Here is a 22,998-nt window from a genome sequence, read left to right on the forward strand (position 1 = left end):
TCATCTTCTAGAAAATACCAATTTACCCAAATGAGCAAAATAAGGTCATCCTAAGACTTGAGGTTTCCTTGGGGACAAATTTGCTGCGAAACAGTATATGCCAGGAGGCAACTCATTTAGATTGCCCATCAAATAGTCACCAAGCGCCTGTCATGTGTCAGACTCGGCTGTAGGTCCGTGGAATAACAGGACGGGCAAGAGAACTTCCATCCTCCCAGGAGAACTTGACAAATAATTATACTGCCTGTTGTGGAGGCAGGCATTCCGAGGCTTAGAGATCCTGTCAAAGGTCTCGAGAAAAAGTGGAGTAAGAGAGCTTCCGATGAGCAGAGAGATTCATAGATGGCGCCTAGTCGTTAACATGTTTAGGTTAGTGTACAAAGCCATGGCTTTAGCTTGGCATCTTCATACACATGGTGCCCTTACGGTTTGTCCTTACTTTCGCCCTTCCTTGACTGCCCTGCTCAGAGCCCTCCTGCTCCCTAGCTGCTCCCTTTACTTCTTCATTAACCCTCACTTGATTTCCTATCCTATGACATATTCCATCAGCCTCTCTATCTCCCACTTCTCTTTATATTTTTTTTCTTTCCTTCCTTGAGATCCTCTTTCTAGTTTCATGATCTACACACACACACACACACACACACACACACACACACACACACAGACAGACACACACACAGACAGACACACACACACACAGACACACACACACACACACAGACACACACACACACACACACTCTATATGCTTTAAAGTCCAGGCTCCAACACAGAGAAAGCATGCTGCAATTGTCTTTCTGAGTCTGGCTGACTGACTTACTGTAATGGTTTCTAGATATACCTGTTTTTCTGCAAATATCATGGGATAGTTTTACAATGGTTGAGCCTGATCATCAACTGGACTGCTTTAGGAGATGCTTAGGAGGTTGACAAGGCACACCTTGGGGTGTGTGTCAGGGAGTTGCCGCTGGACCACGGGGCTCTGCCTTTAGGATGGATTTGTCTAATCTACAGACTTAAAGCTTGAGCAGACTGTAGAAGACGGGGCCTAGCTGAAGGAAGTGTCGAGCTGACAAGCTGTGTCTTTGAAGGCATACCTTGCTCTGGGACCATCCTGTCTTCACTCTTTCTTGCCTCCCATGAGGTTACGGCTTCCTTCTGCCACCATGGCATGCTGCTTCAGTGCAGAGTTGGCCATGACGATCTGAAACCTCTTGTATTAGCTACCTTCTGTCGCTGTGATAAAATACCAGGGCCAAAACAACTTCTAAAGAAAGAGTTTGTTTTGCTTTCTGGTTCCAGAGGGAGCGTCCATAATGGTGTGGGAGGCATAGCAGCAGGAGCAGGAAGCTCAGAGATTGTATCTCAACTACTCACAGGAAGAAGAGAGAGTGAACTGGAAGTAGGGTGGGGCTACCAATTCTCAAGGCCCACCCCCAGTGACATACTTCCTCTAGCAGTCTTCTATGTCCCAAATGTTTTCATAACCTCCTAAAAGGAGCCACCAACCAAGTGTTTAAATACATGAGCCTGTGAGGGATATTTCTCATTCAAACCACCATGTCTCTGAAGGCACAAGCTAGGCTGCCTCACGTGGCATTCTGTCACAAGAGCAGGAGAGCAAAGTAATACACCCCATAACCCAGGGCATAATCTTAAAGTCACTCATGTTTCTGAATTATATGATCAGCTCAGCCAAATTTAAGTATTGTTGGGTGATTACATGAGAAGCTATATTAGAAGGAGAAATCCTAACTCTTAAACTACAGCCTTTGATATGTAGATGGCCCCTGGGACTGATGGTAAGGATTCCTTACAGTCATATACGCAAAGGAGGTAGCCCGTCCTATCACCTCACAGGTTCATAGAGAGCTTCGTAAAAGGATGTCCAGAGGATGGTTTTCTGGAAACACCGGGACAGTGGACAGCTGAGAGACTCGGGTGACAGACAGCAGGCTGAGCAAGAGCACAGCAACACAACGAAACATAAAAACAGACAAAAACCTTAGGCCCAACATGAGACCTATGATGTTGCGGTGGCCTCGGACGGTATGCATGAAATGACGACGCTGTGTGAAGCCATGCAAGCATGCCTGTTAAACACAGCGGGCTGGCTGGCGACTGGGGTATGGGAAGGGAAGGAGAAGGGTAGAAAGGTCGAAGGGAGCAAACACACAAGCAGAGCACACAGTAGAGCGTTCCCAATGTCTCTACTGTCGCACAACACAGAAATTCCCTCTACCCCAGGCCACTTTGAAATAGAGGTCATTAGTACTCACTGGCTGTCATAGTAATTCGCAGAGGGGAGGGCGTTCCTGTTGTCAGTGTTTTCCTGTTGTTGTTTGGTTGCTTAGCTTTTTGTTTGCTTAGGTTTTGACCCAGGGTCTCATGAAGGCCAGGCTGGTCTCCAGCTCTCTGTGCAGCAGAGGCTAACCACGAACTCTTGATCCCTCTGCCCCTGCCTCGGATTACAGGAACGAGCCACCATATCAGGCTGTGGTCGTTGTCTTATATGAAATTTTACTATTTATTAGGTCTCTGTTTCCTTGAAAAGCCTGTTTTTCATATTCTACTCTCAAAAGATAGTATGGAAAACAAGAGAGTCCTGCATTCCCATGAGCACTGTAGCTTGAGTTCTCACTTGGAGAGTTTCCATGACGGTGATGAGGCCTGTGCTCCCTGGACTCTGTTTCCAACGTTTGACTAAGGAGAGGCTCTTCCTTTTTATTTTCCACGCAGCCACCGTTGTTGTTGGTGGAAGTGGTCTGAAGGACACAGGTTGAGAAATAGAAGGTTCCAGAGTCAGACACAGCCTGGAACTCCCAGTATTCCCTTCTCTTTCCTCTGATAGAATGTGGTCCTTAGAGTCTTCCATTCCTAAGTCACGTTCAGCCCACTGTCACTAACAGCTCTTGTACTGTCTGAATGTTTGCACCCTCCATACATGTATGCTGACACTCTAATCCCCAAGGTAATTATATACAGAGGTGGGCCCTCTGGGGGTGATTATGTCATAAAGGCAGAGCCCTTTAAAAGGATCCCAAAATTGTTCCTCCATGTCTTCCATCCTGTGAGGACACCCATGAACAGACACGCACCAGACACCCAGCCCACTGCTGCCTTGATATTGAACCTCTCAGACCCTAGAACTGTGAGAATAAGTTACTATTGTTTATAAGTTACCCAGTGTATGGTATTTTGTCATGGCGGCCTGGCTGGACGAAGGCACATTGCAGCTGACTATGGCAAGCATGAAAGCCTTTTCTTCTTTGCCACGTGTAGTCTCTTCACAATTGTGGCGTCACCATTTTATCTTCAGAAGAGGCATTAGGTACTTTCCTTGTGGCCGGGACAGGGTACCCAATGAAAAATGACTGAAGGAAGGAAGGTTTGGTTCCAGCTCAGGGTTGGAGGCTGCAGGCCATCCTAGCAGGAAAGTAATGGAGCAGAAGCTTGAGGTAGAGGCTCACACTGCTGCATCCACAGCCAGGAAGCAAACACTGATAGGTGCTGATGCTCCACTGGCTTTTTGCTTATTATTTACTCCAGGGATAATGTTGCCTGCATTTATGGTGTGTTAAATCTCCCCTTCTCAATTGACCCATGCCAGACCCCTCCTCCCATCATCTGACACGCCCTGCCACACTCAGTGTTCACCACCAGTGTGAACATCAGTGAGTCAAGTTGACTCACCTCCACTCTTACAGCCCAAGTCTTGTTCAATTCTGCTGGTTTTCCTACAGAACATTTCTTTTTTTTCCCCCCAGACCATTTCTTATGCAAAAGCTTCCATCTGTTTTCTTCCCCATTTCTGATTATTCAAATCACTGTTTTCCTCAACAAGGCTAATAGAATGTTCACTGTGGATAGCCAATATCACATTTCCCAGCATTCCCTTATCGCTTACTCTTCTCTGTTCTATCCTAGCCCAAGTCTCTACACTCCTTCCAAAGCTTAGGTGCCCGGGAACATGCTTCTCCGAGGACCCCACTGCATTTGTGGCACTTTTTCTCAATGACTATGTTTTTCAGGGACTTTGGAGTACAAAGGGGAATCCAACTGAGTGGCACCTAGAAGTGCTGACAGATGTTACAGTTCAAGAGACCACAACCCCCCACCTTCCGCCTGCATACAGCACCAGGCTGCCCACAGGCCACTGGTTCAGAGCAAAAGTTATTAGTTTCCTCTTTAGAAAGGGCAAAAATAGGATTGGCAGTTAACAGTACCTCCCTAGCAGTTAATGTGGGGTCAGGAGAACGTTTCAGAGAGCCAAATGTTTATAGCTGGACCCATCAACCAAGAACTGAACCCAGGACGGAAAAGCCTCATATTGTGCCTTGCAAAATTCTTGTGGTTGGAGTACAAGATGGAGGAGAATGTTGTTAGGAGTAGGGGCCTTGAGATGCAAGGAATAATCAAGGAAGTTATTTTAGTAGTTAAGTTTCTATTATCTGCCCTAGGCGTGGAAGCACCATAAAACTTGGTGGTGCCTTGCTAGGGAATTGCTTTGTGCGCATAGCTGTGGAAATGTTACACATAAGACTGATCAGGAATAATTGGAATGTGTGGTAAACAACTCAGACTCGCTAAGATTTAAGGGTCCTGAAGAAGAAAGGAGAACTCAGTCCGTTTTAATGACAAACTCCCATCATTTAGAATTTAGTAGAATTTCACATGTGTGTGACGGGTGGAACATGACCTCATGTGTTTGAGCATTTAGGCCAGAGCTGATTTGGCGTTAGACATACAATTTCCATAGTTCATTTTCTGCCAGCGAGCAACAAAGTTTTGAATTTTATTTTAAACAATTCAAGGATTCCCTTCTCCTTTATTGCCCTGTCTTTAAGGGTTTTGCTTTGCTTTGCTGTTTTTGTGTTTCCAAACAGGCATAAGAACTCCTCCAGAGCCTAGGGATGATTTAGGTGCAGACTCAAAACTGAGTAGATACATCTGCGGCCTAGCTTGGCCGTGAACTCAGGATTTCCCTGCCTCTACCTCTTGAGGGCTAGGATTACAAGTTGCACACTGTCATGTCTGGATTATTCAAGAGTTTTTGAAAAGTTGAAAAAGACTCTCTGCTCACAAAATGATGATCAGAAAGAAACTTTAATTCCTATGTGACTGCCTGGTTTTTGCTTCTTTAAATTTACTTTTTTTTTTTTTTTTTTTTTAAATGTTGGGAGCAAAGATGGTCTGGCTGTCCTTTTGGACAGAATAGAAATGCTGTTTAATTTCTCAACTAATTAAGGTTAAAAGTTACCAGAATTGGGTGAATATGTACGATTCTGGAGACATCTATGTACAGGGGTTCTTGACAGGAGACATTTGCAGAAAGCTCTGCATTATCAGGACTTATTTCCAGAAGCGAGACTGCCTTGACAAATGTCACAGTGATTCATGACAGTGTTATGCAACTCGATTATGCATTTTGGGTTGAACAACTCGGATTTGTTGCAGGTACAATTCAATTAAATGTGGAATTTTCTTTTCTATTTGAACTGATTAGCAAGAGACAGAGCTTCTTACAAAACTCTAATGTGAGCCAGTCTATTGTTTGGGAACACACCTGTGCAGTTTGTCAGTGTGGGGACAAAGGAGTTATTGATGCTACCTCTGGTTGCCCCCGCTGGAGGAGCTCCCTCCCTCCCACCTTGAACGTGGCATGTGTTTCTCTGCTGTAAATCTAGGTACAGCCTCTGTGGTGCTCCATCCCCCCCTCCAAGCTGCACCATCCTTACCTTCAGGCCTCCACCGTGGGAGCAGGCAGGACAGGCATTTTCCTTATACATGGCTTTCGGAACTGGGGCTGGGTGCTGAGTTTGGGCTGGCACTGCTCTGAGTCTCAGAATGGAGTCTGCGTGTGTGGTTCATTCCTGGGCTCAGAACCCATCTTATGTCCCCCACCAGCTCCCTTTTCAGGGCCCAGAGGCCTCTCAACTGGGTCCTAATGTCCAAGACAGGCTTCCGTGGTGGCTGCTTGACTGGTCACCTAGGGGCAGCAGGCTGCCTGTGTCCTAAGATAGCTAGGAATACAGCAGGCACATTTGTAAACCACAGCGTCATACTGTCATGTCAAAAGCCTGGGCACACGTGGAACACGGCAATACTACCGATCAGCTGGAGCCATCTCACCATCCAGAGCCTCACCTGTTTCCTGTCCCTAAGCCACCCCACCGAAAGGGGCAGTTTCTAGGTTACTCTAGGATTTTAGCCACCACTGCTCTGAGGCAGGAAAGCCATGCAAATTTCTTAGACACCTTTACCTAATGCAAAATAGCTTAGATGTCCTAAATTGTCAATTAACACATTATTTCTGTGAGCATTTTAGCTTAAAAGAGCCTGGGCTTAGGGCTGAAAAGTAATTTCGATAATAGCCGAATGTGTGGTTTTGAAGACTAAAAAGAACGATGCTATCGGACAGGAGGTGCTGGCCCCAGGCGTAGAGCCAGGTGTGTGAGCCCCATCTCCAGAGGACTGGTGCTGCTACCTGGATCTGCTGCAGCTGTCTGCAGTGGTCTCTGCCTGACTGTGTCTTAAATCCCCAGGGGCACATGCACATGTGCATCCACACACACACACACACACACACACACACACACACACACACACACACACACATACACACACACACACACACACACACACACACCCTATGCACTCACACACACGCACCTCTTAGATGTTTTTCCTAATGTAGACTACTGAGAAAAGTTGAGTCATCATCGGCTGAGGGTTGTGTAGTTCCTACCTAGAAAGGCCTTTCAGAGATCACCTGGGCCTTTGCTTTTGACTTAATAGTCTTGACACATTAGTGGTTGCGCTGGCTGGATCTTGTCAACTTGACCCAAGCTAGCGTAGTCTGGGAAGAGGGGAACTTAAATTGAGGGATGACCTCCATCAGGTTGCCTGTAGATACACCTGTGGAACATTTTGTTAATTAATATTGGTGGGAGAGGGCCCAGCCCACTGTGGGCAGAGCCACTGCTCGGCAAGTGGTCCTGGGTAGTATTAGAAAGTAGGCTGAGCAAGCCAGTAAGCAGTATTCCACTATGGCCTGCCTCCATGTTCCTGCCTTGAGTTTCTGCTCTGATGTCCCTTCATGATTTACTGGAAGCTGTAAACAGAAATAAACTCTTTGTTCCCCAAGTTACTTTTGGTCCTAGTGTTGATCATAACAGTAGAAAGCAAACTAATGCAGTGGTTATAAAATCGGTTTAGTGAGTGGTGAGCGACTTGCATTAATCTTTTTTTTTTTCCAGGAAGTATTTATTCTGTAATACTTCATAACGATTGGGTTCTTACAGAGTAAATAACCACTGGGTTCTTAGAGAGTAAATAAGGCAGTCTTTTACAAAACTTCTGTTTCCCGAGTATGTCTCTCTGTGTGAACGTGAGCGCTCATGTGTGCCCATGCACAGGCCTGAGTCCTGGATCAAAGTGTGGTCAGTCTTCTGTTTACTGAGGTTCATAATTAAACAGAGTGTCAAGGTCACTGATCCAGTTCAAATCTCTCATCTACCTCTAGGTAAACAGAGGGAAAGTGAATGATTGGCCTAAATCCATTAAGCTAACAACGGGTGGCTAGGAAGAGTGGAAACTGAGATTCCTCCCCCCGCCCCCCTTTCTTCTATATTCTGTTGATGCTTCCACTCAGAGAATGAATTAATATATTTTTGTTCCTCTTGAGTAGCAGTCACAAAAGCTGAGTCACAGGTAGTCATCAAAATATACAGCGTGTCCCATGGCTATTGCTACACGAAACCAGCATAGATACCTAGCAAGACATGCTCATGCACACACATGCACACGCTCACACTGGAGTTTGTTCAGCCATTAATAATGAAACTGTGGAACTGGAGATCATCATGTTAAGCAAAATAAGGCAGACTCAGAAAGACAAGCATTTCAAGCTTTCTCTCATTTATGGAATTTAGATCTAAGTGGGCCGGGAGGATAGTTAGAGTCAAATATGTACCAGGTGCAATGATACACCTAGATGAAAATGTCATAATAAAATTATTTTTGTATGCTAACAAAATAATAATAATAATAATAATAATAATAATAATAATAATAATAATAATAATAAAAAAAAATCACCGTAGCATCCATTACTTCTACTTTGTTACAGAAAGAGGATGTGGGGGTCAGGTTGATGAATAGCAGGAGACCAATGTGAACAAAAGAGGAGAGTCTGAAACTCAGGGGTTTCAGCCAACGTCAGAGACATTTGTGGATGGAGAGAGGGAACAAGATGGTCTGCCCCGTGAAGACAGATGGAAGTTTAGGGTGACTCCCCATCACATGGCAACAAGAGGCACCCCTGGAGAGTAAGCGGAGACTCTGTTCAGATATGTTCCAGGGAAGCGTGGCTCTAAGTTAATCTGTTTTCTTTTGGTCCCTCGTGCACATGTGTCTGAGGATATTGGCCTACTTCTCAGGCCATGCACTTGGCCTAGAGACACTTGTATTGCTGGCCGCTTTCCTCTTGCTCTCAAGGGTCCCCTCCATCAGCCTGTTTTGTCAGGGCAGGCACCTGATAGAATAATGCTCCCCTAATGTGCCGTCTTAGTTAGGGTTTCTATTTGCTGTGATGAAATAAAAGGACCGAAGGCAAAAGAAAAGGTTTGTTTCAGCTTACGCTTCCATGCCAGAGTCCATCACTGAGGGAAGTCAAGGCAGGAACTCAAACAGGGTAAGAATCTAGAGACAGGAGCTGATAATGCAGAGGCCATCGCAGAGTGCTGTTTCCTGGCTTTCTCTCCATGGCTGACTTGCCATGTTTTCATATACACTCTAGGACCAACTGCCCCAGAGTGGTACCACTCCCCATGGGATGGGCCCTCCTACACTAATCATTAATCAAGACAATATTCCTACAGGCCAAGCTTATGGAGGCATTTCTCAGTTGTGGGTTACTTTTCTCAGATGACCCTAGTGTGTGTCAAGTTGACATAAAACTAGCCAACACATATGCAATAGCAGTTTTAAAAAAAAATTCCAGAGACATGAAAATCGTGAATGTGTAGGCCTAGTATTTGTGATTAATCTAACTTGACCCATGAGAATATTACAATTTCATTTATAAAATGATACTCAGTGACTATGGTCTCAAGGCCATCAGGTCTCACTCTCACTTTGGTTCCAAACTCATTTGGCCTGCCTTTCGCAGCCATTCGGTACTCGTTGGTAGAGCTCTGGACAGTCTGACGGTGAGGACAGTCTCTGGGCCCAGAGTTCAGCTGCTCTAAGGAGACACATTTCTTTGAGCAGTTCGGGCAGAGGTCCCACTCACCCCTCACCTCATACTTAGACACTTAGACACATTTGCCATCCACTGTATTTAGATGTCTTGTACCATGTGTGTGTGTCTGCGTGTCTATTCGTGTTTCTGTGTATGCATGGGTGTCTGTGTCTCTGTCTGTGTCTGTCTGTCTCTCTGAAAACCATCAGCCACCACAACACAAATCCTGTAGGTTTTACCCTTGTAATCCTTTCAACTTCCAATGTTCCTGTTCCATGGGTGTGAGCCAGGAACTCCCCCCTCCAACTCCAACCTCCCCCCCCCCGTTGGTGACTCCACCCTCACACTGCATAGACCTAACCTCTCTCTGCCACTCCTTAGTAGATGAAAACAGCGGTTAAGGGCTCTTTCCTGAGAGGTCCACACTTCAGTCATTTTTGGAGCACAAATACTCCTAATAAATAGCACCATGGAATCTGAGCTTAAAGTGGGTGAGTCAGTCTCACCACAAAAGCCATGCTCTCTCCCATATGCACTCCACAGTGCTCCACTTTCTCCTTGCTTCCTGACAAGGTGCTATCAGGTCTCTCGTGCTAACCCATGGTGCTAACCCTCCTCTGTCTTAGAAGTACAAGTGACACCTCCCTTTTCTGTGGTGTTAACTTTTTTCTTTTTCTTTTTTTAAATAATTTATTCAGATTACAACCTGATTGCTATCCCCTCACTTGTATCTTCCCATGCCCCTTCCTCTGTCCTTCCCCCTATTCCCCTCCCCTAGACCTGTGACAGAAGAGGACCTCGTCCCCCGCCATATGATCACAGCCTCATCCAGATAGTTTGCTTCCCCTTCCTCTGAGTACCACCAGGCCTCCTCACCAAGGGGAAGTGGTCAAATGGGGGGCACCAGAGTTCATGTCAGAGGCAGTCCTTGCTCTCCCCACAACCATGGAGAATGCACTGTCCATTGGCTAGATATGAACAGGGCGTCTAGGTTTACTGCATGCAATGTCCCTGGTTGGTACAGCAGTTTGTGAAGGCCCCTCCTGGGTCCAGATCCACCAGTCTTGGTGGTCTTCTTGTAGGGTTCCTGGGCCCTCTGGCTCTTTCTATCTCCCCATTCTTCCATACCACTCTCACCTGGAGTCCAATAGCGAGTCCCAGTATCTGTCAGGATCCCCTTCTGAATGAAGACTCTCAGAGGACATCCACGTTGGGCTAGTATCCAATTATAAATGAGTATATACCATTTATGTCTTTCCGGGTCTGGGTTAACTCACTCAAGATGATCATTTCTAGTTCCATCCATTTGCCTGCAAATGTCAAGATTTCCTTGTTTTTAATAGCTGAGTAGTATTCCATAGTGTAAATGTACCAGTTTCTTTATCCATTCTTCAACTGAGGGACATCTAAGTTGTTTCCAGGTTCTGTCTATTACAAATAAGGCTGCTATGAACATAGTTGAGCAAATGTCCTTGTTGTGTGGTGGAGCATCTTTTGGATATACGCCAAGAAGTGGAATAGCTGGGTCTTGAGGAAGCCCTATTTTCAATTTTCTGAGAAAGTGCCAGATTGATTTCCAAAGTAGTTGTACAAGTTTGCACTCCCACCAGCAATGAAGGAGTGCTTCCCTTTCTCCACATCCTCGCCAGCAAGTGCTGGCACTTGAGTTTTTGATTGTAGCCATTCTGATGGGTGTAAGATGGAATCTCAGAGTCCTTTGATTTGCATTTCCCTGATGACTAAGGATGTTGAGCATTTCTTTAAGTGTTTCTCAGCCATTCAATATTCCTCTGTTGAGAATTCTGTTTAGCTCTGAACCCCATTTGTTAATTGGGTTATTTAGTTTGGTGGTGTTTAATTTCTTGAGTTCTTTATATATTTTGGATATTAGCCCATTGTCAGATATAGGGTTGAAGATCTTTTTCCTCTGTAGGCTGTCACTTTGTTCTGTTGACAGTGTCTTCTGCCTTACAGAAGCTTCTCAGCCTCATGAGGTCCCATTTTAATTGTTAACCTTAGATCCTGGGCTGTTGATGTTCTGTTCAGGAAGTTGTCTACTGTGCCAATGAGTTCAAGGCTCTTCCTCACTTTTTCTTCTAACAGACCTAGTATGTCTGGTTTTATGTTGAGATCTTTAATCTACTTGGACTTGAGTTTTGTGCATGTTGATAAATATGGATCTACTTGCATTTTTCTACATGTAGACATCCAGTTAGACAAGCACTATTTGTTGAGGATGCTATCCTTTTTCTATTGTATATATTTGGCTTCTTTGTTAAAAATCAAGTGTCCATAGGTGTGTGAGTTTATTTCTGGGTCTTCGATTCAATTCCATTGATCAACCAGCCTATTGCTATGCCAGTACCATGCTGTTTTAATTACTGTTGCTCTATAGCACAGCTTGAGATCAGGGATGGAGATTCCTCTGGAGGATCTTTTATTATACAGGATTGTTTTAGCTATTCTGGATTCTTTTGTTTTTTCCATATGAAGATGAGAATTGCTCTTTCAAGGTCTTTTAAAAAATTGTGTAGGTATTTTGATAGGGATTGCATTGGATCTGTAAATTGCTTTTGGTAAGATGGCCATTTTTACTATGTTAATTCTCCTTATCCATGAACATGGGAGATCTTTCCATCTTCTGATATCATCTTCAATTTCCTTCTTCAGAGACCTGAAGTTTTTTTCACAGAATTCTTTCACTTGCTTGATTAGAGTTACTCCTAGATACTTTATATTGCTTGTGGCTATAGTGAAGGGTGTTGTTTCCCTAATTTCTTTCTCAGCATGACTGCCATTTGTATACAGGAGGGCTACTGACTTTTTTGAGTTGATTTTGTATCCAGCCACTTTGCTGAAGGTGTTTATCAACTGTAGGAGTTCTCTGGTGGAACTTTTGGGGTCATTTATGTACACTGTCATATCATCTGCAAATAGGGATAATTTGACTTCCTCCTTTCTGATGTGAATCCCCTTGATCTCCTTTTGCTAGCTGAATGTTCTAGCTAGAACTTCGAGTGCTATATTGAACAGATGTGGAGATAGTGGGCAGCCTTGTCTACTCCGATTTTTCTGGAATTTCCTTGAGTTTCTCTCCATTTAACTTGAAGTTGGCTATCGGCTTGCTGTATATAACCTTTATTATGTTTAGGCATATGCCTTGTATCTCTGATCTCTCCAAGACTTTAAACATGAATGGGTGTTGGATTTTTGTCAAATTCTTTTTCAGCATCTAAGGAGATGATCATGTGTTGTTGTTTGTTTGTTTGTTTTCTTTCTTTCTTTCAGTGACATTAACTTTTAAGCTAGATGGCTGGTCTCTCCTTGTTGAAGGCATATTTGCTTGGCACAATGATACTTTTCCAGCATGAGGACCCATCAATTGCTTCAGGTTCTCATAATTGCCAAGGTGCTCTTGGGACGCCAGCTGCTGCTAGACAGAGGGAGTTTCACACCTAACAGTCAAACCAGAGGAGCCGGTACAGCATCTGGTTAGGCAGGTATTTCAGTAGAACAGAGGGGCTTCTCTTGCTCACAGTTTTAGTATTCCAGTCCATGATAAGATAACTCATTGCTTTTTAAGTGTCTAATGAGGTGCCCAAAAAGAGGAAGGGAAAGCGTAGGACTCTGCTGGTTAAGACAGAAGTGTGGTCTTCTCCAGACAGCCGGTTCTGTCTTCCTTCCTGTGATGATACATACACTGTGCCACTGTGTGTAGATGAGGTATCCTGGCTCCTTCAGTCCTAGCGAATCAGACACATTCACCCTCACTGCCTGGGTTTATAAATCCCTAATTCACAAGTAAAGTTGACGTCTCACTCCGCCATGACTGTCTGAAATTCCATTTACTCTGGGGGAACTGACGCTGGACACCCAGTGATCAGGCAGCAATGGCAGAACTGTCTTTGCAGTCCCTGTGGCCTGCCGGGCCACTGCCGGTGATAGCGTGGTGCTCACCTCTGGGGAAGCACTCGCAGAACCTGCTGTGACACTGTGACACTCACTTCCCCACCTCCTCCCGAGAGGATGGAATCTGGCTCTGTGCCAAGCCAAAAGCCTAGCCTGAAAGTGCTCTAACTATGAGAGAGAGAGAGAGAGAGAGAGAGAGAGAGAGAGAGAGAGAGAGAGAGAGAGAGAACCTCTGACATCAAAGTTCGCAAGAAGCACTCTGGACAAGGGCTGCCTTGCCAGGACTCTGCACAGACCCAGACTGCTGCCTTGCCACCAGACACAGAGCCAGCAGGAAAGTGAACTGTTTACCTTGTAGCCAGGAAGAAAGAAAAGAGGAAAGGACTGGAGTCCCACGGCCCTCTGTGAGGGCGTGCCTGGAGTGACTTTAAGGAATCCTCAGCAGGCCTTACTTCCTAAAGATTCCACAACCTCCCAATATCATTGCTCTGGGAACCACACCTTGTACACCTATTAAAAATAAAGGGCTCTCTTTAATATGTAAAGAGCTTTTGTGAATAAATTAGGAAAATACATATCTCAACACAAATTGGCAAACCATGCACCAGAAAACAAAATACAGTGAGTTTTAAAAAGCATAAAAATGTTCAAAGTTGTTTAAGATAAATAAATACTAATTACAGCAACAGCAATATGCTGTTGAATGCTAACAGACTTTTGACGACTTATTTTAGTGGCAAGAATGTAAAGAATCAAATTTTCCCATGTTTTATTTGTGTGAGCATAAGTTGATGTAAGCCCTAGAGAGGGCAATTTAGTAATATCAGAATAAAAAATGTAGATAGTCTCTGACCTAAAAATTCCATTCCTAGGGATTATCCTACAGACATACTCAGGCAAGAGTAATGATGTATATCTGAGAATTATTCACTGCAGTGTCGTTTGTGAAAGCAAAAGGCATTGCTCAACTGAGAAATCATTGTTGAAAGTTAGTGTATTTCCATACAATTAAACCCTTTCAAAAATAATGTAGCGCTTGATAAGGAGTGCACTGAAGGAGAAAGATCATTAATGAACACAGCAGGATGGAAGAGCAATCCTTACACATCTCACATTATCCGCATGAGTAGAAGCTGGAGACCCTTCATGTCTAGGCACAGGGGGCAGTCGCAGGTAAGCATGGATCCATACATCTCTTTGTGCTTTATTAATTATGCGTGGCATTCATGTTTACTTATTTACAACGTAATGTTTTAGTGGCAATACAGGAGGTTAGGCAACAGAGTTGGCTTCACGGAGGGACACAGGTCCACAGGTGCACAGTGCCAGTTGCTTGGGATGAGCCTCCCATGCCAACAAAAGGGGAGCAATGTTTGCACTAGAGATCAAAATTAAAGCGAGGCAGAGGCAAGAAACGAGAGTGACGCTACATAAAAGCAGAGTTGCAGAGTGAGTGGCTGAAAGATAGATGAGGTAAGGGAAAGAGCACTTCTGATGGAGGCCTTCAGCTGTTGCTAATGGGCTGCACTTAGGGCCCCGTGGATCTGTAAGTAATAGTCACTGCACACTAAAGGGTCCTTATTTACTGTATTGCATAGTCCATCACAAATTGGTGGGGCATAATTTCCACCCTGTTTATACTTAATCACCAGTGATGATGCTGATATCATTCTTAAGGGCGTTGGGATGGGATATAATAACTTGGAGCTGATACTCAGACTGAAAAAGCTAATGGGTCATCATTCATTGCTTCAAGGTTATCCAAAGCCATCTTCATCTGTGGCCAATGGCACCGTAGGACAAGTCAGAAGTAACCGAGGTAGACCGACCCAAGGTAGAAGCCGGGCAGCGTGCATACCAGGCTACCTGGTTTATACTCAAGATTCAAAGGATGGATGTAGTTTACGCAGACCTAGCAAAGCCGCCTGCATTCTTAGACAAGAAGAAAATGCTCCTTCTTGACAGCTGTGACAGTGGTGGTGACGCCTGTGATGGTAGACACTGATGCTATCTGTCTCTCTCTGCAGAATCCTTCACCAGCAATGTCTTCCCCACAACAGAGACAGGAAGGAAAAAGGGCTTAGGAGCCTAGTCCAAGTAGGAGTCTCAAACTCTGACCAAACTACGATGGCAAGTAGGTCAGGATCATCACAGTCAATCATGGTCATCTTATTAACTTGCAGAGCAGTTGTGAGATGCTTTGGGCACGCATCCCTCTCCACAGACTGGCTGTGCCGTCATGGGAGGGCTCAGTGCAGCTCAGTTCCGTAGCTACAGAGTGAGGGTCTCACTTGTCCCATGAGGAATTAAAACCTATTTGATTTTTCAAGTTTGATGAAGACCATGATACACTCTATTTCCTACTCAGAAAAGCAGCCTAAAAACCAATGTGACTTACACAGAACTGTTTCCTGGGGGTGGGGAGGCCCTTCATTGTTCGTGGACCATGGCCTTCTTTGACATTCTGAATCAGTGAGGCCATTATGCCACAGTTAAGGATCAGGACGAGCCTTTTGGGTGAGATGGCAGCTTAGATAGATGCCGATTCAACGCTGCCATTTCTAACCGTCCATGCACTGTGGGGCCCGGGAGGGGATGGAAGAGCAGCAGGGAGCATCTTATGACCCATCATTTTTTTCTACAGGAGAAAAGGTTGATGGCTTTGTGTGAAGAAATTATTCTGTCATTCCCCACCCCCCTTTCTTTTTCACCAGAGGTGGGAACAAAGAATAGAGATGATACTGCAATTTTGATCTTTACAACCTCATTTGAAATCATTCTCTGTGATTTAAGTTTTCTGGAAATGAAAAGGATAAATTGTGTGAACTTAGTTAAAGTTGGAAAGAAAAGTTGATTGGACGGCCTGTTGTCAAGGAGACCAATTCTCTTTCTTTCTCTCTGTCTCTCTCCCTGTCTCTGCCTTTCTCCTTCTCTCTGCCTCTCTTTCTCCCTCTTGTGTATGTGTGTGTACAAGTGTGTGTGTTTGTGTCCTTTTACACTCTTCATTTGACATTTAAGAATAATCCTAAGGTTCCCAAAACTTCTACACTAAAACCATATGCAAAAATAAAATAAAATAAAATAAAATTCTCTAAGAAAGCGATTTCTAGAATTTAAAACCAGAGAGAATCTTCTCTAACTCTGGTGGAGACAGCATCCTTTGAGTCAGTGCTGCAGCTCAGAAACATAGGTGGTCACCATAGCCAGGGGCAAGGCCACTGCAGACTGAGGTTTAAAAGGTATCAAGATAGCACCTCTTCAGTGGTCATAGCTTGTTCCCTGCTCCAGTTCTGAGTTTGGCATGACAGGAAGGGTGCCAGCAAGCATGCACAGCAGTGTTTCCTGCACTTTAAAAAAAGTTTTTATCACATCTATTCTCTGCAGATGAATATAATCAAGTTAACAGTATAGTTTGGTTACCATAAAAACCCTCCATTTTCACATAATAATGTGTTATTAATATGTAATACACAAACTAGACCTAGCCATTCCTTCATTCCTTTATAGAAAGGTGGTACTAGAGAGCAGTGTCCCAGCAAAGAGACATGAAGTAGATGAACTCTGGTGGAAATTCCACGGTAGCTCATCAAACAGCACTGGAGAAGAGACGGCAGGGCCTGGCAATGACATTATTGCAAATGGCCACATTGGCCTCAGAATCTGGGCTAATGAAGTCCACAATTTAATCCACATATCCCTTAACTTACAAAAAAACATACACACTGGATAAGCAGTTATATCTGCATTATTCTCATCCCAGTTGGTTATCACAAAATTTTCTAACTGTTCTTGTTGTCTATTTTCAAACTTAAAAAATGTATAATTCACCTTAGCAACCAAAAAGCAAGAGTTTGTCAATTCAACAGAATGTTATCTCAGGTTTTCCTTCCTTATTATTAGAAATAAAGGTATCCAACAGCGGTGCTCTAAGAACAGCATAACTTTATAAGAGATGTTTTCTATAACAATCATAAATGTAACACAAAGATATTACTGTTTAAGACCAGAGCCATTGTATCTCCAGTCCTAGTCAGTTAGGATTCTTGTCATTCTAAGGAAGACTGATAATTAAATGGCAGTGTGACATCCTTATGAGAAGTAAAAATGACCTGTGTGTCCTATGGTTTTAAGAACAAGTTTTGAAACTTGGAGTAGTTTGTGTCCACTCACCCCAAATTGTCTTTAGAGTCATGTGCATTGTACATTGGATGAGCCAGGGAAATTATTAACAAATAAGTATTTTGTGTGTATTTAGTGGTTGCTTTGTATTGAGAGAAAAGCTTTGAGGTGTGATTAAATCGTAAACTCTGATTCTATTTGGGAGAAACAGGAAAAAAGGTGCACTTAATTTCTGGCTAAGACAGCATAATTTTTCAGCCTTTACCCTTAAATTATAATTTCAAGATGTTTAGACATACTGTATCTTGTGTTTGATGTGTTCCCCCTCCCCCCAATATTATGGTTTATTCTTTAATGCCTTTTAATTTGGATATAATAGCTTGTATTTCAGATTTTGGTTGCTATCTTGCCAAAATAAGTGTTACTGTGTTTCAAGCTTGATCCCCTTCCCTAATTGTCTTATTTAAAGAGAAAGTTAAAATTAAAAAAAAAAAAAAAAAAGACCAGAGCCAACAACCTTGATGTATAAAGAAATGGGCTACTTCATTTTGTTAAGACATCCTTCACAGCTGCTATGATGTGTCTGGCACTGATTCCACACAGCTCCAGCAGTTCACCAGGTTGCCTGCCCACTTCGAGGCACTCCCCTTACTGCAAGCTGACGAACGATGATGCCAGGCTCTCTGGCGACAGCCGCACACACAGCTTCGCCAATGCCACCTTCTCGGTAGTGATCTTCCACTGTGACGATCCGGCCACCTGTGGCTTTGGCACTATGAATGATGGTGGCAGCATCCAGGGGTGAAGGGGTCAGTGACACGAACAGAAATCCCTTGTTGAGCAAGCTCGTCGGCAGCTACTAGCGCTTCACGTAGTGTAACTCCTGCTCCAATAACTGTCACCTCGTTAACTGCACTGCGGCGGATCACCTTGGCCTGTCCAATCACAAAGTTCTCCTGTGAAGTATAAATCACTGCAGTTTTGGGGCGGCTGGTGCGGATGAAGCACACTCCCTTGGTGATGGCTGCCAGATAGACAGCGTGCTCTGTAGGGACAGCATTGCTTGGATAGAAAACAGTGCACACGTGGCCCTGGTTGAGTGGATTCGCAGGCAGTTGGCCACATCCTGAAGCACCTGTAAAGTCTCAGAGTCCAGAGTGGCATCTTTGACCAAGGCCATGGCTCCCGAATGGTCGGCTGCCGAAGAACAGGAAGCCACGTCAGGGTCCTCAGTGTCCTTTTACAGCCCTTTGTGGAAAGTCTGCGCATGCGCAGCCACAGGTCTGCAGCTGCACATGTGCCACCTGTCTGCCACTGCGCATGCTCAGCGGCTTTGTTTTGCACAGTGACATAACACCCCAGGCCCAGATTTTTAATGTTTACTTTTTCACTTTCAGGCCCAATATTATTAAAAATAATTAAACATCATTTTATGTCTCCCTAAGGCAGAAATTCAAAATAGGATAGATGTTCTTATATCCACTTATCATGTCTCAGGAAAAAATATTTTAGTATTGTGCCCTTTCACGTACTAACACTTAAAAATTCTTCAACTTTGATTTTATGTGTATGGGTGTTTTTGTCTGGTTGTATGTCTGTCTACCACTTCCGTGAGAGGCCTTCGATCCTCTGGAACTAAAGTTACAAATGGTTGTGACCTGCAGGATGAGTATTGGGAGACGGAATCCAGGTCCTTTGGAGAGCAGCCCGAGCTCTTAATTGCCCAGCCTCTAGTACCTCAATTTTAAAGGTTCAGTGTTTTTCTTTTTAACATACATACATACATACATATGTGTGTATGTGTGTGTTTCTTTTTAAATTATTATTATTATTATTATTATTATTATTATTATTATTATTATTATTTTATTATTACACATGAATAACACAAACTACATAGAGCAGTTCCCTGCACTCTTGCATCTCAGCTTTTCCATGAAAAGACTGCAGACCCCACCCTCTTGAACCTGATCTTTCACAGAGGATAGGAAAGATGAGAGGCAGAGCTGCACAGAGGAGCCCCCCTTCCAGATGACACAGGAAGTCCAGAAAATCCTTCCAGTCAGGCGGCTCATCAGCCAGCCAACCCCAGTCAATGCTCAGATGCACGCTAAATGATAAATTGTTTATGTCACTGAGTTTTGGCAGGAGTGTATTACAGGAAGCACTAACAGACAAATACTGAGTCCATCTACTACAACAGCTTAACCTTTTCATTTCTAAAGGCCATATAAGAAAGTGGGTAGACCAGTTGTTTTCTTGGGGAGAATCATGGCCATAAATATTTCAAGCCAATGCTTTCCCAAAGCAGTGCTGAGAGAACACAGGTTTAGACATTTTGGGCGAAAGTCTTCCAAACACTTGAATTCATCAGAATGGGTAAAGCAGTACAACAGAAACTTAGTGCACCTAGGAAAATGACAGCCAGCCTGGAGAACCAGGAAACTCTACTAAAAGTCACCCAGTGGCCTTGTGAAAAGAGGCAGAAAGGGTGGGGGCCCTCCTGAGCACAGACCCGCCCATGCTGAGAAGGAAAAAGATTCACGTCTTTTCAGAACTTGAATATAGAAAATGATCAACACAAACATTCTGAGTCATAAAAAGTTTTAAAGAGGGAGCAGGATCCACCATAAGGCAAACAGGGACTCTTGCTCAACTATGTTCCTAGCAGCTTTATTCCTTACAACCAGAAACTGGGAACAGCCTAGATGTCCCTCAACTGAAGAACGGACAAAGAAACCACGGTACAATTACATAACGGAATACTACTGAGCTATTAAAAACAAAGACATCGTGTAGTTTGCAGGGAAAGGGATGGAACTAAAAAAAAGATCATCCTGCGTGAGGCAACTCAGACCCAGAAAGACATGCATGGTATGTACTCACCTGTAAGTGGACGTTAGCCACAAAGCACAGGATAACCATGCTACAAACCCCAGACCTAAAGAAACTAAGTAATACGGAGGGCCCTAGGGAAGATGCTTGAATATCATTGAGAAGGGAAAATAGAATAGAATAGAATAGGGGATGAATGGATGGAGGGAACCAGAAAAGAGGAGGGGTGAAGAGGGGAGCAGGAGGGAATCAAGTGAGGGGAGAACAGAAGGGAGGGTACAGGAAAGGAGAGCTAGAATCAGTGGGGATAGCTAGGGATCTCTGGGATGAGGTAGAAACCATGGAATCTCGCAGGAATTTACGGGGTGACTCTAGCTAAGACCCCTAGCAATGGGGGAATATGGGGCCTGAAATGGCCATCTCCTATAACCAGAAAAGACTTCCAGTGGAGGGACGGGGACACCAACCCAGCCACAAAACCTTAGACCCACAATTTGTCCCGCCAACAAGATGTGCAGGGGAAACGACAGGGCTGAAACCGAGGGAACGGCCAACCAATGTCTGGCCCAGCTTGAGATCTATGCCATGACAGAGAGCCTGCCCCCTGACACTAGGAACGATATTCTGCTATACTCGCAGACAGGAACCTAGTATAACTGTCATCTGATGGCTTCACCCATCGACTGATGGAAACAGATGCAGAGACCCAACCAAACTTTAGGCAGAGGTTGGGGAATTCTGTGGAAGAAGGTGACGAAGGATTGAAGGAGCCAGAGAAGTCAAGGACACCACCGGAAAACATATAGAACCAACCAATCTGGGCCCATAGGGTCCCACAGAGACTGAACCACCGAACAGAGAGCATACTTGGGGTGGACCTAGGCCCTCGGCACATCTGTCACAGCTGTGCAGTTTGGTCTTCGTGTAGGACTCCTAATAGCAGGAGCAGGAACGGTATCTGACTCTCTTGTCCACCTTGGGATTCCTTTTCTTTAACTGGCCTGCCTTGCCTAGTCACAGTAAGATGTACCTAGTCCTACTACAATTTGATATGTCAAGGCAGGTTGATATCCATGGGAGGCCTCTATTTTTCTGAGGAGAAAGGGAGAGCAAGAGAATGATGGGGGAAGTGAGGTGAGAGAGAGGGGCTGGGAGGAGAGAAGGGATGTAAAATAAATAAATACGTTAATATAAACAAACAAATAAATAGAGAGGGAGCTGGAGAGATGGCTCAGCAGTTAGGAGCACTTCTTGCTCTTGCACAGGACCTGGGTTCAGTTTCTAACACCCACATTTGGCTTATGAACATCTGTAACTCCAGTTTCAGAGAATCTGATGTCCTCTCATGACGTACACTCATACAGGGTCACACACATATACATAAATTAAAAATAAAGAAATCTTTTTTTAAATGCAGCATTTAAAAAAATCCAAGAAAGATCAAGGGAAGGTCTGTGTTACTTTCTGCGACCACAAGGATGACCATGTGTCCCACTGGATCCAGGACAGGATTGGTCGCATGATTGTCATATGTCATTGTTCACAGAACTTATTTCCAGTGTCGGAAGTGTGCCAGGTTAGCTGACAGTAATGGCACTGTTGGCAGCACGCCTTACACACAGGATGAAATCGGACAGGTCCAAACAAGAACTAGCTCTCTGTATGTGTGTACTGGAGGGTACTTTTCCTCCTTAAGCATCGTCAAAAAAAAAAGAAAAAATTCAAAATAGGACTGTGTATGACAGTTCTATTATTGTTGTGACTTTCACATCAGCTGAACATGAGAAATCAAAACATGTAGAAGAAAATCTGAGTTTTTCCCTTACCCACACAGAGGCCCGAATCGCTTTCTGAGTTCCAATTGGCTCTCCCAAAAACCCTGGAGAAAAAAAAAACACAGTACCAGGGTAAGAAGAAGATTGAGTAATATTTCAATAATTCTAACTTATTCAGAAAAAAAGGGGGGGCCTAGAACAGCAAGAACACAATTACATAAACAATAAAAGAAGAATCGCTGTTATATTGCATTGAAGTACTATAGAATATTGGGTAAAGAAATGACTTTTAAAAATATTGCTGAGTAAAACTCTCAGCAGCTCTCTTTAATGGACAGAAGAGACCATGGGCACTGAAGTTATCTGCGTATAATTGCGCTCACACATCTGAAAACTATTTGCTTTCTCATCTACAATATTCCCCTTGGATGTGGTTCATATTCGCCAAGTCCCTTTTCATGGCCCATATATGTGTAGACTTCCAAATCTCCCCAAATTACCAAATTCTCATGATCTGAGTAAATATCCAAACATAAGACCCTCAGTGTGATTTTTTCCCACAGGCAGAAACTCAAGGGTACCAGAAGTTGTGCATGGGGTAAGATGGGTGGAGGTCAGAAAATGCTAGAACCCTTATGCTGTAGGGATGGAGCTGTGAATGTAGACAGAGGGCATAAGCAGGTGTAATAGGACATCACGTGGGCAGGCATTGATGTATTGTTAAACACAGTGTATATGAAAATATGCATGTGTTGGGAGGGGCTGGGTGGGAAAGGCTACATTTAAGTCATAGGGATGGAAGGTGAGAAAGCTTAGGGTTAGAGGAAGCTCACGGCCTGAAGGGAACCATGCCCTGTCCTGAGTATCTCCACACTTCACAGTGCGAGCCTGGACTATAGCAAGGAAAGCCTAGAGGAACACAGGAACAGACTGTAAATTCAGGGCCCCACCTATAGACAAAGAACTACACGGAGCTAAGGAACGCAGAGACAGGAGGAACAGTCCTCCTTAGGGATTTGACCCGTAATGGTTATCCAGTACCAAGTGGCCAGCCCTGAAGACACATAAACATGAATTGCAAGGGACAGCCTGAGCAACTTGCATCTATACATT

General features: G+C 44.1%; 1 protein-coding gene across 1 annotated transcript in view; it reads right to left on the reverse strand.

Annotated features, from left to right (window-relative positions):
- The window catches only part of Tbxas1 (thromboxane A synthase 1), a 141,219-nt gene that overhangs the window by 115,576 nt on the left and 2,645 nt on the right, over positions 1–22,998 (reverse strand). Inside the window, exon 3 of the mRNA XM_051152437.1 lies at positions 21,937–21,989. Within this exon, the coding sequence (XP_051008394.1) occupies positions 21,937–21,989 (53 nt within the window). The remainder of the gene's footprint in view (positions 1–21,936; positions 21,990–22,998) is intronic.

This window comes from Acomys russatus, chromosome 10 (assembly GCF_903995435.1).
Source record: "Acomys russatus chromosome 10, mAcoRus1.1, whole genome shotgun sequence".
NCBI classification, from domain to species: domain Eukaryota; kingdom Metazoa; phylum Chordata; class Mammalia; order Rodentia; family Muridae; genus Acomys; species Acomys russatus.